This window comes from Sarcophilus harrisii, chromosome 5, assembly GCF_902635505.1.
Source record: "Sarcophilus harrisii chromosome 5, mSarHar1.11, whole genome shotgun sequence".
NCBI classification, from domain to species: Eukaryota; Metazoa; Chordata; class Mammalia; order Dasyuromorphia; family Dasyuridae; genus Sarcophilus; species Sarcophilus harrisii.
In genome coordinates this window covers 95,750,864-95,766,043 of record NC_045430.1, presented here as the reverse complement: position 1 = coordinate 95,766,043, position 15,180 = coordinate 95,750,864, and the positions used below count along the sequence as shown (strand labels likewise).

The window sequence follows — 15,180 nt, the reverse complement described above, 5'->3', positions numbered from 1 at the left end:
TTCCTCAGTTCCTCAGTACTATTTTTATATGAATACACTGACAAAAATTGCATAAAATGAGAAAGTATAGAAGGCTGGATTCTGAGCTATTAGCTGGAGTACTTGAACAAGGAGTTCAGAAAACATTAAAGTAAGGATTTCAGGAGTTTGTGTTTCTCAGGTCAATTACGTTTAGACAAATCATTTATTTCCTTAACACAAAACAAGGAATTGAATTAGATTTCCTCTAAAGGGTTTTCATCTTGAATTAGAATTTATTCAGGGATAATTTGAATTAATTATCCCTGAATAAACATTTGTCAAAAACTTTTATCTGGCCCTTTCAGTAGAACCACTTGTAGTAGATCAGTTAATTAATGATGAAGACTATATTGCCAAAAAGAAACATTTGCAAAGCAATAGTCTCTTTTCTAGTTAGTTTAGGTGAGTAGTGTCAAACACAGGGTTGCTGAAGATTACAACAATCTGTAGAACATTAGAACCAAATTACAATGTAATTGGGAAATAGTTAACAAAACAAATACAAATACAATAAAATATTGGTAATGTTAATATGTGATTTTCTAAGTCAACATGAGGCTCATAGGGATTCTTATGTGGTGGACTTGTTTCTATTTGAATTTGACAGCAATAATCTACGTTACAATTATCTTCTTCCTTCTTCTATCAGCTCCATTTCTTTCATTGGATTCCATTTGGCAATATAATCTTCATCATTAATTGATCTACTATTGTTCCCAGGAGATCCTTAAGATCTATTAAGTAATCTTTTGGTAGTTTGATTGGTATGATGTTGAATTAACAAATATATTTAAGTTGTATTATCATTTTTATTATATTACCTTGGCTTTGGATTTCTCCAATTTTAGTTCAAATTTCCCTTGCACTGTTTAGTAGTTTTTTCAGTTGTGTCCAATTCTTTTTGATCCTTTTTGGAGTTTTCTTGGCAAGGATACTAGAATAGTTTGCCATTTCTTTGTCCAGCTCATTTTACAGTTGAAGAAACAAAACAGAGACTTGCCTAGGGTCATATAGCTAGTTTCTGAGATCAGATTTAAACTCAAGAAGATGAATCTTCCTGATTCCAGGCCTAGTACTCTATCAGTTAGCTGCCCTGGAGTTAATTATATTCAGTATTCAGTATGTGCCACTTATGTCCAGCTATGTTGGCATACTCTGGAGCTTTTGTTACTTTTAGCTCTTCTCCAGAGAGGAAAATTTTGGAGAGGAGGAATAGAAGATGACTCTTAGGTTATCAACCTGGGTGACTGAAAGGATGGTTACTCAACTGAAAACATATGATTCTTTTCCTTAGGAGCAGTACTAATGGTAATGCTTACTCTGGGGTGTGCCACTACACTTGATCTAAATTCTATGCACGTTTATTGTTAAGTATCTACAATCAATATCGGTCTTTTCTTCCTAAACACTTATTGTTTATACTCCTTATTTGCTTTCTGTTCTTTTTAGTATTAACATTTTTTTTACATTTCAAACTACTAGAAAAAAAAAATTAGTCTATATTTATTGGCTCTATTTCTTTTCCTCTTACTTTCTTCTAGCAATCTGACTTCTCACATTATTATTCAACTGAAACTTCTCTGTCTAAAGTTATCAATTTTTGGCAATTGATCAAAATCAACTAATTCCTTCCTTCCCCAACCCAACTGATGAAATTGCAAAAAGTAAGGGGGCAGTGTGATAAGACCCATATACACCAGGGCTCTTTTCTCACCACTTCCAACTTTTGGGTTAGTTTTTCCCTAAAACATGACAAAGTTCTTCCTGCCCTGGGATTACACCTGTATTGAAGCAACTTTTTGGTAGCCTCCGACCTATTGATAGCATAATGGCCTTCAGATTTGACAACTGTCAAAGCACACTGAAGCTGAGCAAATCACATATATCCTACTGACCAGAGAGCTTTCCTTAGAATTTGGGGGAGAAGGAGGGAGGTGCAGAGCTAATTGCTACTGTGTCCTTGTTGAATATACTTTCTACGATATGACTAAATAAATCTTCTTAGGTTAACTATTGAATTACCTGATATTATCTTATTTTACCCCAATAACAAGCCTGAACTAACTACGTGCCAGCTTTAGTCAGTCACTTTTCTCCCTATAGGCTGGTAATAGAGACAGTGAGGTATTGAGGTCTTAAATGAAGTTCAAAGAATTACCTACTCTTTATTATTTCTTTACAAAGAACAAAAACACTTGTCAGTCACACTTGATGTGATTGGAGCACTACTGCCAATTGATTGGCCAAAAGCTCAGTCATACCCTTGGTGGCTCTTTACACTGGAAGATACACATTCTAGAAAGTTAGTTAAGAAGAGGAAACAACTCTGAAAAGGATGAGCTTTTTGAGTAAGCTATAGAATGCTTGGGAATCTACCTGCCAAGACATACACAGTAATAATATGAACACAATTACAAAAGATTCTTCGTACAAATAAAGACAGGTTGAAATAACTGGAGAAATGTTAATTGCACATGGGTAGGCTATATCATTACAATAGTAATGACAATACTACCTAAATAATTTGTTTATTCAGTACTATTACAAGTAAATTACCAAAGAATTGGTTTATAGAGCTAGAAAAATGATAAAATTCATCTAGAGGAATAAAAGTTCAAGAATATGAATTTTTTAAAATGGGAAGGAAAGAGGCCTAGCAATACCAGATCTCAAACAATATTAATAAGCTGTAATTGTCAAAACAATTTGGTAATAGGTAAGATACAGAGAGGGTGATTAATGCAACAGTTTAGGTTCATAATATGCAGAAGCAAATGGGCATAGTAACCTAGAGTTTGATAAACTCAAAGATAGCAGTTACTGGGGCAAAAATTCATTCTTTGACAAAAACTGTTGGAAAAACTAAAAAGTAGTCTGGCAGACACTAGGCCAGAATGACATCTCTTATATTGGATACCAAGATAAGCTCAAAATGAGTATGTGATTTAGATATAAAGGATTATATCATTAACAAATTAGAATATGGAAGAAATTACTAATTGGATCTATGGATAGGGAAGAGTTTATGACCAAACCAGAAATATAAAAGTACACAGAGAGTAAAATGGATAATATTTAACACATAAAATTAAAAAATTTGTAAATAAATAAAACCATTTTGCTAAAATGAGAAGAAAAGCACAAAACTGAGAGATAATCTTTGCAGCAATTTTCTTTGAGAAATATTTAATTTCTAAAATATATAGAAAACAGAGTCAAATTTATAAGATTAAAAAGCTATTTCCCAGTTAGTAAAGGGTCACAAGATATGAATAAACAGTTTTCAGAAGAAATACAGGCTAATCAATAAACATATGAAAAAACTCCTCTAAATTGCTAATAATTAAACATAAATTAAGACAACTTGGAGGTACCACCTTATATCCATAAGACTGGAAAAGGAGAATAACAAATGCTGAGAGGACATGGGAAAATACTAACTGCACTGTGGAACTGGAAACTTTTCCAACCATTTAGGAAAGCAATTTGGAATAATGGCCAAAATGTTATTAAATTGTAATTTGACGCAGTGACACAGCTACTCAGTTTATATCCCAAAGAAGTCAAAAAATATGAAAAAAGTATTTTAAAAGTACTTATAGCAGCTTTTTTATTTTGTGGTAACAAAGAATTGGAAATTGAGGGGATATCCATCAATTGGGTAATGATTGAACAAGTTATTGAAAAAGAATGTGATGGAATACTATTGTGCTGTAAGAAATGACGAATGCATAGTTTCAGAAAAACCAGGAAAATCATGCAAAAGTGAAGTGAGCAGAATGAGAACAATTTACATAGTAACAGCAATATTATAAAGATAGTGAACTTTGACTATCTTAATTCTAACACATGACCAACCTAATTCTAAAAGACTCATAATGAAAGCGATTTCCACCTCCAGAAAGGAAACTGTTCTGTTTCTTTCTTTTTTTGGCACCTGGATAATGTACATATTTGTTTTGTATGTTTATACATATTAATAGTGGGTTTTATTTTTCTAGCTTTCTTAATGGAGAATTTGCAACAGAAAATAAAATTAACAAAAAAAAGAAAACTTTTAGCCTGTGACAGGAAGAAACATGCATTTTTGGACATGAACAATTTAGGGAACTTGTTTTGCCTCGCTGTGCATATTTGTTACTAGGTTTTGTTATTCTTTTCAGTGTGGGAAAGATGAGGGAGAGAAAATAAATGCTTGTTAGTAGAAAAACTAAATTAAATTAAGAAAAAACACCAAAAAGAAAACCTTTGGGCTTTAGCAAAGCTAATTTTTGGGAAATAGGACTGTTCCTATAAGGTATGCTTAATATCTAATATGGTAACAATTTTGTCCATGGCCAATATGAGAATTTTTTTTAAAACTATATACATTTGTATATAGTTTTGTTTTTGTTCTTTTCCATGTGGTACAGGTGGGAGAGAAAATAAATGTTAGTTAGTTGAAAAGCTAAATTAAATTAAAAACAAATAAAAAGAAAATCTATGGGTTAATATAATAGCAAGGCTAAACTTAGGAAAGTGCACTCTCCAATGAATTTTTCCAAAGCACATATTACAAGATACACTTGTAATATCTAAAGCAGTAACATTTTTTTGTGTGTGAATTTTTTTGTGAAATCGTTGCATATTTATTGCAAGGATTTTTTTCTTCCCGCCTTCACACTCCCCAGGAGGGATGCTTGTAACTCGAAAAATAAAAAATGAAATGAATGCTATATGTCAGAATCTTGTGAGATCAAGACTATTATTTTGTAAAAACAAAAAACAAGTGACCGAGGCAAAAGCTATAGCATATAAATTTTTTTTTTTCCCTTTATGGATGTAAATGGGTCAAAGGTTTATTATGTAGGTTTTATTTAGTTCCCATGACTTTGCACAGCATTGTAGTGGGGAAAACGCTGTGCTGCCCGGCCTGGTGCGCGGCCTCCAGCCAGCGAGGGCGCTGCCGCAGCGGGCGGCCAGGCCCTTCGCGGCTCCGCGAGTGCCTGGGGGGAGGCTGCGCGGGAGGAGGCGGATGCTCGCCGCCGGCGTGACGTCACCGGCGGGTGCAGTCCCCGCCTCGCTTGGGCACCCGAGGCTCCGCAGCTGGGCCGCGGTGTTCTTGCGCCGCTCGCTCTGCCTCCGCGGGCTCCCGCAGCATCCCCCAGCATCCCCCAGCATCCTCCAGCATCCTCCAGCATCTTCCAGCATCCCCCAGCATCCTCCAGCATCCCCCATGGCGCCGACGCGGCTGCAGCTCGGCGTTCGCACCGCTTACTCGGCGGTCGGCTGCCTGACGGGCCTCGCCGCCTTTCTCGCCTGGACCTTCGTTTTCCCCCAGCCCGGGACTGCCGCTATGGGGGGCCTCGCAGGTACCGGCGGGGGCGGGAGGGCGGACGGGAACCTCCTTCGGCCCGAAGCCCTTGGCTCCCTCCCGGTCCCTGTGCCTGCGGAAACACGGCTGCGTCCCTCCCGAGGAAGGCTGGAGGCATCTCCTCTGCTGCTCGGGGGCGCCGCGAGAGGGACCATTTGTGTAGCTCCGCGCCGCTGCCCCGGGCCGTGGGGTCGCGCTTTTGATAGCCCGGACCCCGCCCTGGGCAGTTGGCCGCTGGCCTCCGCCCCGAGCTTAGAGGCGAGCGCCGCGGGCACCCCTTGTCCGCTGGCCTTTGGGCAGCTGCGCAGCTTCTTCTCCTAAGGATAAGGAGGCAGGATAGCAAGCTGTCAAAGTGGGGCCTCTCCTCGGGCTTGCCCTAGGGAGGAGGGAACTGAGCCACTGCTTTTTGCCTTTAGAAATGCCCATCTGGAGCCCAGGGCCTTGCGGGTTAAAGCAGCCCCCGAGCCTCTGCTAGGGACCTTTCCTCCCACCCGGGGGTAACGCGGCGCTGCCTCTAGAGCTGGCCAGTGCAGCGGACCATGTTTATTCAGATGGATACCTGCGCTGAGAAAAGGGGGTGTATCCCGGTGGGTAAGAAAATCCTCTACCCAAAGTGTCATGTTGGTCAGCAGACTTCCCTATTGTGTCTGTTTTCCTTTCTCTAAAAAATGGCACCATCCCCTTTATCTTAGGAGTGGATAAAATAAGATTATCTATGGGAAGCCACTTTGAACAAAGAAAAAATAAACCGTAAAGCTTCTGTGATTATGCTTGATTATGAATACTCAGGTATTCTGCCGAGACTTTTGAATGTCAGTCTTTGAAAAATGACCAAATCTGCATTTTTTTTTTTATTTGTTGTATCTCTGTGTGAAGAAAAATGTGGCTTTTGCTATATAGGGCCCTAATAATAAAAGCTTCCATTATCTCCATTGATTCTCATTTATCTATAAAAAACTTTGAGTAAATCTCATTTTACAGATGAAGAGACATGGAGATCAAAAGAGCTTAAACCCAGGTTTTAACTTGCATACATACCAGTAATCTTTTTGCTCTTTCGAATGCTTTGGCTACAGAGATGCCCCATAAAAGTTATGAGTGAAGGGAGTGGGAGTGAAGCAAGGACAGGTGTGTGTTTTTGTCAGGCAGAACCTTGTTCCTTTTACACCTGTTGAGACATGCCACATCCCTTAAGAAGAGTAGCTGACCAGTTTCTAGTCTTCATTCTCCAGTCCTGGCTCTTTCCCTCTGTCAGTTAACCCTGACTTACTTTTTATTTATTTTTTTTTTTCTACCGTAGATTTGCTCCGAATTTTTCCCTTTTACCCCTTCATGAGACCTGCAACTTGATGGAAGGAGTTACCAAGGAGCATCAGCTGTAAAGTGATGAGATCTAGGGGAGAATGACCAGTTTCTAGCAATTGAGAAAGATCTCTTAAGGATATCCATCCTGATCCCTTAAAAGGGGCCTGATAGATAAGGAGCTAAAACATATTGAGTTGAGAAATCTTAAGTAAGTCACTTTGGCTTTAGATTTTTCATTTGTAAAATGAAGAAATTAGAGGATGATGTCTGAGGTCTCTTTTTATGATATAATTCTAATACTTAGTCATAAATTTAAATATCTTAACATCTGCAGAAAAGAGCCTCTAGTTTGTACTTTGTGCCCAAGTTACAAAAGGCAGAAGTGAGGCCCTAGGGAGTGCTGTGACTCTCCCAGGAGGGTGAATCTCTGGGACTATAAAATCCACCTTAATTTTGTAGTTATTAGTCAATATATCTAGTGATCCACAATCTGGCACTAGGAGAAGCAATTGCTTCTTGATAGAATTTGCATGCTGTCATCCCTCTTTGCCTCCTAGATATTAAGAGTCTTAGGGATGAGGGTAACCACAGTAATTTTTTGCACAAAAGAAATTATATAGCTAACCTCTTGACTTGAGATCACATGGCTTTTGACCACTTGTCCAGAAAATGCTGAGTCATTTGAGAGCAGCTCCAGCTTTTTTTCTCCTCCCTCCTCAGGGGTACATGTCCAGTAGTGCTGGCATGTGAAGCTGTCTAGGCATGATAACCAGAGAGCAATGAAGGAGTCATGCCAGACAGGCATAGTAGTGGAAGGAATTAGCTCTTGAGCTAGGTGGTACTGACCAAAATGGGGACAGCAGATGAAAGGCCAAGCCCCATTTGCTGGGACTTGTTTCAGATCTAAACAAAGCATGTTTGCTTATAAAAGAAAAAAGAACAAGTTTTTAACAGTAAAAAAAAACCAAAATTTATAAATAATCCTTTAGCTCCAATGTACTGGGTGCTGGACTTGGTAGTATCCATACTAATATGACTGATCCATATCTTCCCCATCAGGGGCGCTGGAGGGCAGTGGTTCTGGAGAAAATTTGATGTGACAAGTTTGTTGGCTAGGTCCCATTTTGATGCCTATATATATGTGTTTTTTCTTGATGGGTCAGATCTGTATTGAGTCTTATGTGTGCTAAATGAGGCTTCTCTTTGGTGAATCCATTTTTTGGATTGAAAATAATCTGACAGGTACCATGTTTTCTCTTGGGCACACAGCTTTTCTGAACATATGTATCCATTTTTACCTATGATGTAGCATGGGCTCCTATGGAAGTTTCCTCAGGTGAAGTGGAGCAGTTTGGGGGAGGGTGAGATACTGATGCAAATGATAATGACATTTTGCTTCTTTAATTTTTCCACACTTCCTCTTTAAGAAATGAATGTTGGGTAAGACTGGAGAGAGGTGGGTGTCTCCTTTCATTTCCCTCTCTTTTTTTTAATATGAATCCACATACCAAGAACCCAATGGTCAGCATCTTCATTTGTCACTTAGAAATTTCTAGTTCCAGAAAAAATGCTGAGTCACAGGAGAGCAGCTCTCTAGTCTCTGCTAGAAAACTTGGAGAGGTTGACTAGATTCCTTCTTTGGAATCATGTTCTTTGTGAATCCCCTCTGACCATGAAAGAGAATATCTCTGAAATGACAGTCTGTTGAAACTTTTCTTTTCAAGAAACAGCATTGATGGCATGGTAGAGAAATGCCAGATCTGAGTCCACGTTTCAGTTATAATACTGTTATAGTGGCCTCATCTGCATTTAGTGCTTCTTCTTGGCCATAGAAGGGTACTTAATTGTGGTCTTGGCTTTTATTTAGTAACTAGAACTACCTCAGAAACTTCCCTCTCTAAAGGGACTGAAATACTATGGGAGTCTACTAGCCTGAATACCTTTATTCTCTAGAGAGAATGGCGTGGTTGTGCTGAGAGCTTGCATTTAGTCTATCCTCTTTTCCTCTGTATTTTAAAATTATTTTTTATTGTCCACACAAATCAGTAGACATGAAAGAAAAAAAATGTAGATTGTATAGGAAACTTTGATGATATAAATTTTAAATAATTATGTGTGGTTTGTTTGGTATCTTTCAAATTTAATATGATAATTTTAGCACCACTCTGCTTTTTTCCTTCTGAACTACTTTCTGTTTTCTTCTAGTATTTTTCTAATGATTCATTGACTTTTCTTTTTTTATTAGTATCACTATCACTCTTTCTACTCTTTCCATTACCTCCTTCCAAAACAAAGGGAAATAAAAGTTCTCCTTTGTAACATATTCGCACATTAGTGTCTGTGGAAATGCATGTCTCATTCTGCACATCTAGTCCATTTCACTTCTTTCACATCAGTCCTTTGGAGTCAAGCTTGATCATTAAATTGATCAGAGTTCTTAAATCTTTCCTAGCTATTTGTCTTTTCAGTGTTGTAGTTATTGTATAAATTTTTCTCTCCCCATATCTTTGATGACTACAGAACCCCTGGAACCATAACCACATTCAGAGGATTGGTGCTAAGCAACTGGCACTGCCTGGCACAGAATGATCCTGTTATGCTGGCCTGATGGCTATTGTCATCCTGGGAAAAATGCCTCCCCACGTCCTGAAGGACAGGTTCAGAGAAGGGTGGTGGCAGTGTGTGTGTGGGCATCAGCCTGTCTTTCTTCCCCAAATTCTAACCCTAGGGGTCTCTCTAAGTATTGAAGAAGAACCCTGAAAATATGAGGCCAGAACTAATCAGATCTGTCTCTTCTGCCATTTGAGAGAGGCAAAACCAGAATTTATTTGACATGATAGGAAATTTAGTGAGAGCATCCTATCAAATGATCTGTACCTGCTGTGAGCAGAGATTTGGGGGGGACTGGTTGTTCTCTTAAAAGAGAGGGAGCAGAGATTTCTGGTTTCTGTCCCACAAGTGTTATGATGGTCAGAAGTGAGACCCCAGAAAAGTAGGTGTTAGTAGTAGTTTTCCTGCTTGGGAAACAAAACATGGGAAGTACTTGAAGGGAAAGGAACAGAGAAGGGCTTAGAAAAGATCTGAAGGAAGGTGTAAGGTCCCTTTGAAGGAAGGTGTGAGGTCCTAAAGGAACAGGGGAAGGAAAGGAAAAATCACTTAGTCAAATAACTTTAGCATTTCCTAATCAGCTTAATCTCCAGAGCTTTTCTTTTTTAGAGATAGGCTAAAGGAGCTTGTTTCTTGTCACTTCAGTTAGTGGGAATTATTTTGGCTACTGCTCCACTTCAAGAATACCTCCTTCCCATACAGGAGATATTCATACCTATGAATCTGTGCTCTTCAGTTTCCTGTAAGGAGGGCCAGGCTGACACTGTGCCCCTTCTCCAGGTGTTTTGGCGCTCTGGACTCTGACGACACACGTGATGTATATTCAGGATTACTGGCGCACCTGGCTCAAGGGCCTTCGATGCTTCCTACTTGTGGGCATCTTCTTCTCCACTGTCTCCGTCACCGCATTCTGCACCTTCCTTGTCCTGGCCATCACTAGACATCACGGTGAGGGCCTGGAATCCGTGAGGGTATGCAGCTGGAGTGAAATGGGTATAGGGGAGAGGTCAAACAGGAGGAACACTCTAAGACCAGACTCAAGACATACCATTTTTCAAGCAGTAGTAGTATCTGTGATGCCCATTGATCAGGTAAAAACTGAATTAATAGAGAATTGACAAATTTGTCATGAGTCTAGAGCATGTTCTACTTTCCAGAAGAGATTTGGGGGGAGTATGGTTGTTCTGGCAGTATAATAATGCATTTGTACATGCTGTTTTAAGTTCTATAACACATTTGTTTCCTTGATTTGGTATAGCTCTAGAAAACAAGATTTGGGGTAAATAGTAACCCCAGGTTTAAGGATAAAGAGCTATTATGACTGGCCAGCCTCAGATTCATCTTTTAGAAGCCTTGATCATCTTTACTGCCCCAGCCTGTGTCAGTATTTGTGCCTATACTCTTTGGACCAGAAAATAATCAGTTTTGGTTCTTCCTGTTGGGATGGTTCCACAATATAAAAGGCATCATGTATCAGAGTCTGGGAAGGGGTTGTCTTTAGCCTTGTATACAATGGCTCCCTTTTCCTTGAGTGTTGGCACATAAGAAGCATTATAGGACAGGACCTGAAGTCATCTTTGGGTCTTTTATAACCATCCTTTCCTTACTTCCTGCAGGCTTGACAGATCCTACCAGCTACTACCTCTCCTGTGTGTGGAGCTTCATCTCCTTCAAATGGGCCTTCTTGCTCAGCATATATGCCCACCGCTACCGAGCCGACTTTGCTGACATCAGCATCCTTAGTGACTTCTGATCTTTGACTTCTTAGCCTCCCCGATGAGGTGGTTCTTAGTGACTGGACTCAATTTCTAAGAAACAAGAATAGTTCTGTGCTTCTGTCGGGAGGCTCAGGAACCATGGCAGAGGATATGCTGTTGGTGGTTGGGTGGGAGGGGCAGGGATGAGGATCTCCCAGGATATTCCCTCATGCTGTGAGCCTTATTTCTTTTTTAAGGTCCCTAGTGTGGAAAAGGCCTTGCCACTTTGCATCTTGGCCTGTCCAGGGAAGAGGGAATACTTTGTACTTTTTCAAATGGATCTATTTTCTTATCATAAGGTAACCCCTTTTAAAGTGGAAAGTGGAGCAGTGGAAAAGAATGCTGTGAACTTGTGGGCAAAACAGTGGCTTAGGAAGCCATTTTTATTGGTAAGGTCAGGAAATGAATGGAGGGAGAGGTAGTTTAGGTTCTTTCAGCTTGAAAGACTCTTCCCCTGTAATTTTCTATAAGGGCAGGATTGGGCCTGAAGATTTTGTTAATGAAACTATGGGAGCCCCTGAGAGAAGATTTCCCAGCTTTCTTCATTCCCTGTACCCAAGAAGTGAAGAAAAGGGCTGTTTCCTTTCTTTTATCCTCCCAAAGAGTTTACTCTTCTCTAGAGACCCTGGGGTTAGGCAATAATCCTGCAGCTCAGAGCAGTGTTCTCTTGGGAAACCCAAATTAGGTACAGATGTATTGGCAAATGCAAGGGGCAGATGACCCTAGAAGAGATTTGGGAAGTTTGCAAAATAACTCAGACATCAGGAGGGATGTTTCTTCCAGGTCAACCCCAATGTGTACATACCAGCTTACATCCTCTTCTATTGCCCATCCAGTCTTACCTAAGCCACTTTCCTGGGGTTGAGGTAGTTGTCTACAGGCCCCTTCTTTTCTTTCCTTTTAGAGCTTTTATCTTTTCCCCCTATTTCTGGACAAAATAACTACTTTGTAATGCCGTGCCCTGATCTAGGGACCCTTAATAAACTCTAAGGGTCTACTATAAAATTTTAAAATCATATTGGCATTGTGCATGCTTCAGTTTTTAGCTCTTTGCTTCCCATTTCTCAAACTAGTTCTTGTGCCCACCCAACCTCAATCGTATTCCCATGTCACTGTCACTTTAAGAAAAATACAACAAACAGCTGTTTTATCACTAAATGGCCTCTGGGTGTCACTTATGTGTGGGAGAGCTCCTGAAGAGACTTGAGGATAACAGAATGAAGGGACTGCTACAAATAGGAGTCATCAGAGGTTGGGAAGGTTATCCCTTCGTAGACTCAAACAGAAGGAAAATGAGGCAAGGATATTCATGGCCTTGGGCATGAAGTAGCTAGGTGGTATAGGGAGTAGGGAATTGGTTTGGACATACACCTCTAGCTGTGGGACCCTGAGCTTAACTTAACTCTCATCTATAAAATGGGGATAATACCTCCCTCCCAGATTGGTTAAGAGAATAAAGTGAAATAATATTTGTAAAGTACTTTGCAAACATTAAAAACCTATAAATGCTAGTTATTAAAATGAGGGAAGGGAAAAAGCATTTTAAAGTATCTATTATGTATTAAGCACTGTGCTATGCGTGCAAGATCTTATTTGAACCTCACAGCAATCCTGTGATATGGGTACTATTATTGTCCCCATTTTACAGATAAAGAAACTTGAGTCAGACAGGTAAATCTCTTGCCCAGGGTCCCATAGCTAATGAGTATTTGAGGCTAGATTATAACTGGTCTTCCTGACTCCAGGTCTAGTACTCTTATCTACTACTCCAGGGAGTTTCCCATATTATGTGATAATATACATTCTTATGAAGTTGTCAATGTACTTTATTCTAGATTTATATTTTATTAAATTTTAATATATTATTACTGGACCAAGATAGCCTAGGCCTGTCATGGTGCCCATTCATTGTTCTGCAGTCCCAAGGAATCAGAAAGAGAAAGGGAAAGGAAGAAAGAACTAGGGCTTTTCAGATCCTGGAAGGATCTCTGCTTCACCTTCTTTTCTCCCCAGCAGGTGGTGTGTTGTTATGAACAATGTGCATCACAACTAACTTTGTAACTTATTGTCCCCTTCCCCAGTCACAGGGTTTAGACTTTAGTGACTGGCAGCATTTAATTTCTCTGCTTAATGCAATGAGCCTGCAAGAGCCACTGCCATACTGCTTTTTTCTTTGTACTTAAATAATTTGTCCCTTTCTAATACTGTGTACTCTGTCTATGGAATGATGTCTGGTCAAACATGTACAAGATATAGAGGAAATAATATCTCTAAATTTTGGAGAATCTACCTTTCTCTGGCACAGTGGACTAAGCACTGGTTTTTGGAAATAGAAGTTAAAGGTTAAAATCTAGTACTTATTATCCATGTGTCATTGGGAGAGTCACTTAATCTCTGGACTTGAGTTTCATTACCTATAAAATAAAGAGAATAGGTGAAGATACCTTCTATCTATGGTTCTAAAAGAGTTGACAGTATTCTTTCAGAAAGATGGGTTGGCACTGGCACTGGCACCCACAGCTTGGGGGAGTGGGAATAGAAGGGAATTAAGCAAATATTAGAACCAATCTGAGTATTTTCAGAAAGGTGAGTATGAATGAAAAACCAAGTACAAAAATTGCCACATCATCTCCCAAATTCTCTCTTCTTTTCTATGTCTGACCTAGATTTGTGCTCCCATGTACATATATATTCACATGTGTAAGAATATACATACTTATGCACTTTATGTGCATATTGTGTGCACACACTTTAACCAATTCATCACTAGGAGGTCCTTGTTTTATGCAATTTTAAAGCAAATAAACTTTTATTCAGATTTTTCTTTTTCTTTCTTTTTTCTTAAACAAAAACATGCACATACACAGGAGTTTTGTGGAAGAGACATACATGCGCGCACACACACAAATACTTCTGGCCCCAAGCTGGAGCTAGGAAGCTTCTGTGCTGATGTCCCCAGGAGCAGTCCTCACTGACCCACATCTTAACCTTACCTCCTCTTTAGCTAAGGCAGTTCTGTGTGAGGACAGGGAATGTAAGCCTGAATGGAAGCCTTAAGATGGAAAAGCTAAGGCTCCCTGTAAGTTACGTTGTATCCCAGAGAGAAGATAAAGGAGTTGGCACCATCTGCTTGGGGAAGAGGGACAGCTTGCTCACTTCCCAGGATACTGAGATGGTTGAATCAAGGTATACACAGTTCAGGCACTGAAGATGGGGTGGGGTGGATAATTATCTTAACTAGCAACTCTTAAAAAGATTATGCTATGTTTTAGTGCCTGGAAAGGGTGTCCCTGAAAGCCCAATAAGTTTGGGGTAGAGAGATGACAGGATATCTAATCATGTACAGGGAGGAAGAGATCACGGTAGGGCCTCACAATGGACCTGTCTTCTCTCTCAAACTCTAACTTCAGGAAGGAGTGAGAGTTCACATTTCCATACAGATCTTGAGACTCTGTGGCAAAGGGCATAGAGCCCCTGGAGTGGAGATAGTGGTTAGGATGGGTTGAGACACGGGAGCCAAGGCTCTTGGAGACTTCCTGGAAGAAAGCTGTCGTCTTCAGTAGGCCAGAGGTCCTAGGAGGCCATGCTTCAGAGGACTAAAGGAATCTGCCCTTGAAGAGGTGCAGGAGTGGGAGAATGGCAGAGCACGATTCTCTTATCTCTCTTAGTTCCTTTCTGGAGACTTTTCCCTGTTTCCCTCTCTAGGGCTTGGGAGTCATCCCAAGTTCTCTGGTGTGACTGTTAAGGAAAGGGCAGGGCTGACAGGTATCAGATCCTAGGACCCTTAGAATCTGAAGCCTCAAAGACTAGACATGGTGGTCATTGGTTAGAAGATCTAGGTCTGAAGGTGATTTAAGTAGATGGTGGATTGATTTGTCTTGAAGCTTTAGAGATTCATAGGCTCCTCCTCTTCCTCCACCAGCTGTTCTGACGGCCTGATTTGGGAGGGAGAAGAGGCAGAAATTGGCTAGAGTTGGAGAACAGAGAGGTAATGCTGAGGTGAGTAGGAGACCCTGCCATCTCTGGTTAAGCACTGAGAACAAAAGAAAAGTTAGCAAAGATTAGATATAGTAGATATACTCAAGAGAGAGAAGACTGGAGATCTGTGAATAACAGGTAAGATTCCTAAAGAGGTTG

The 15,180-nt window shown here is 40.1% G+C and overlaps 2 protein-coding genes and 1 long non-coding RNA gene across 5 annotated transcripts in view; 2 read left to right on the top strand and 1 right to left on the bottom strand.

Moving 5' to 3' along the window:
- Nucleotides 1-5,052: 5,052 nt before the first annotated feature.
- On the top strand, nucleotides 5,053-13,861 carry SLC48A1 (solute carrier family 48 member 1). Its single transcript, XM_031938050.1, has 3 exons — nucleotides 5,053-5,372; nucleotides 10,067-10,234; nucleotides 10,903-13,861. Exons 1-3 carry the CDS (start codon nucleotides 5,237-5,239, stop codon nucleotides 11,037-11,039), a joined length of 441 nt encoding a protein of 146 aa, XP_031793910.1. The 5' UTR covers nucleotides 5,053-5,236; the 3' UTR covers nucleotides 11,040-13,861.
- On the top strand, nucleotides 5,379-9,586 carry LOC116419222. Its single transcript, XR_004229476.1, has 2 exons — nucleotides 5,379-5,961; nucleotides 6,675-9,586. It is a non-coding gene; the product is annotated as an uncharacterized LOC116419222 (long non-coding RNA).
- The window catches only part of HDAC7 (histone deacetylase 7), an 85,509-nt gene continuing 83,963 nt past the window's right edge, over nucleotides 13,635-15,180 (bottom strand). For 2 of the 3 annotated variants that reach the window (XM_031938047.1, XM_031938049.1), the window contains exon 26: nucleotides 13,635-14,978. In XM_031938047.1, coding sequence (XP_031793907.1) covers nucleotides 14,930-14,978 — 49 coding nt within the window. In that variant the 3' untranslated portion in view covers nucleotides 13,635-14,929. Of the gene's footprint in view, nucleotides 15,077-15,180 lie in introns of all 3 variants that reach the window. The other variant, XM_031938048.1, reaches the window with a different exon arrangement.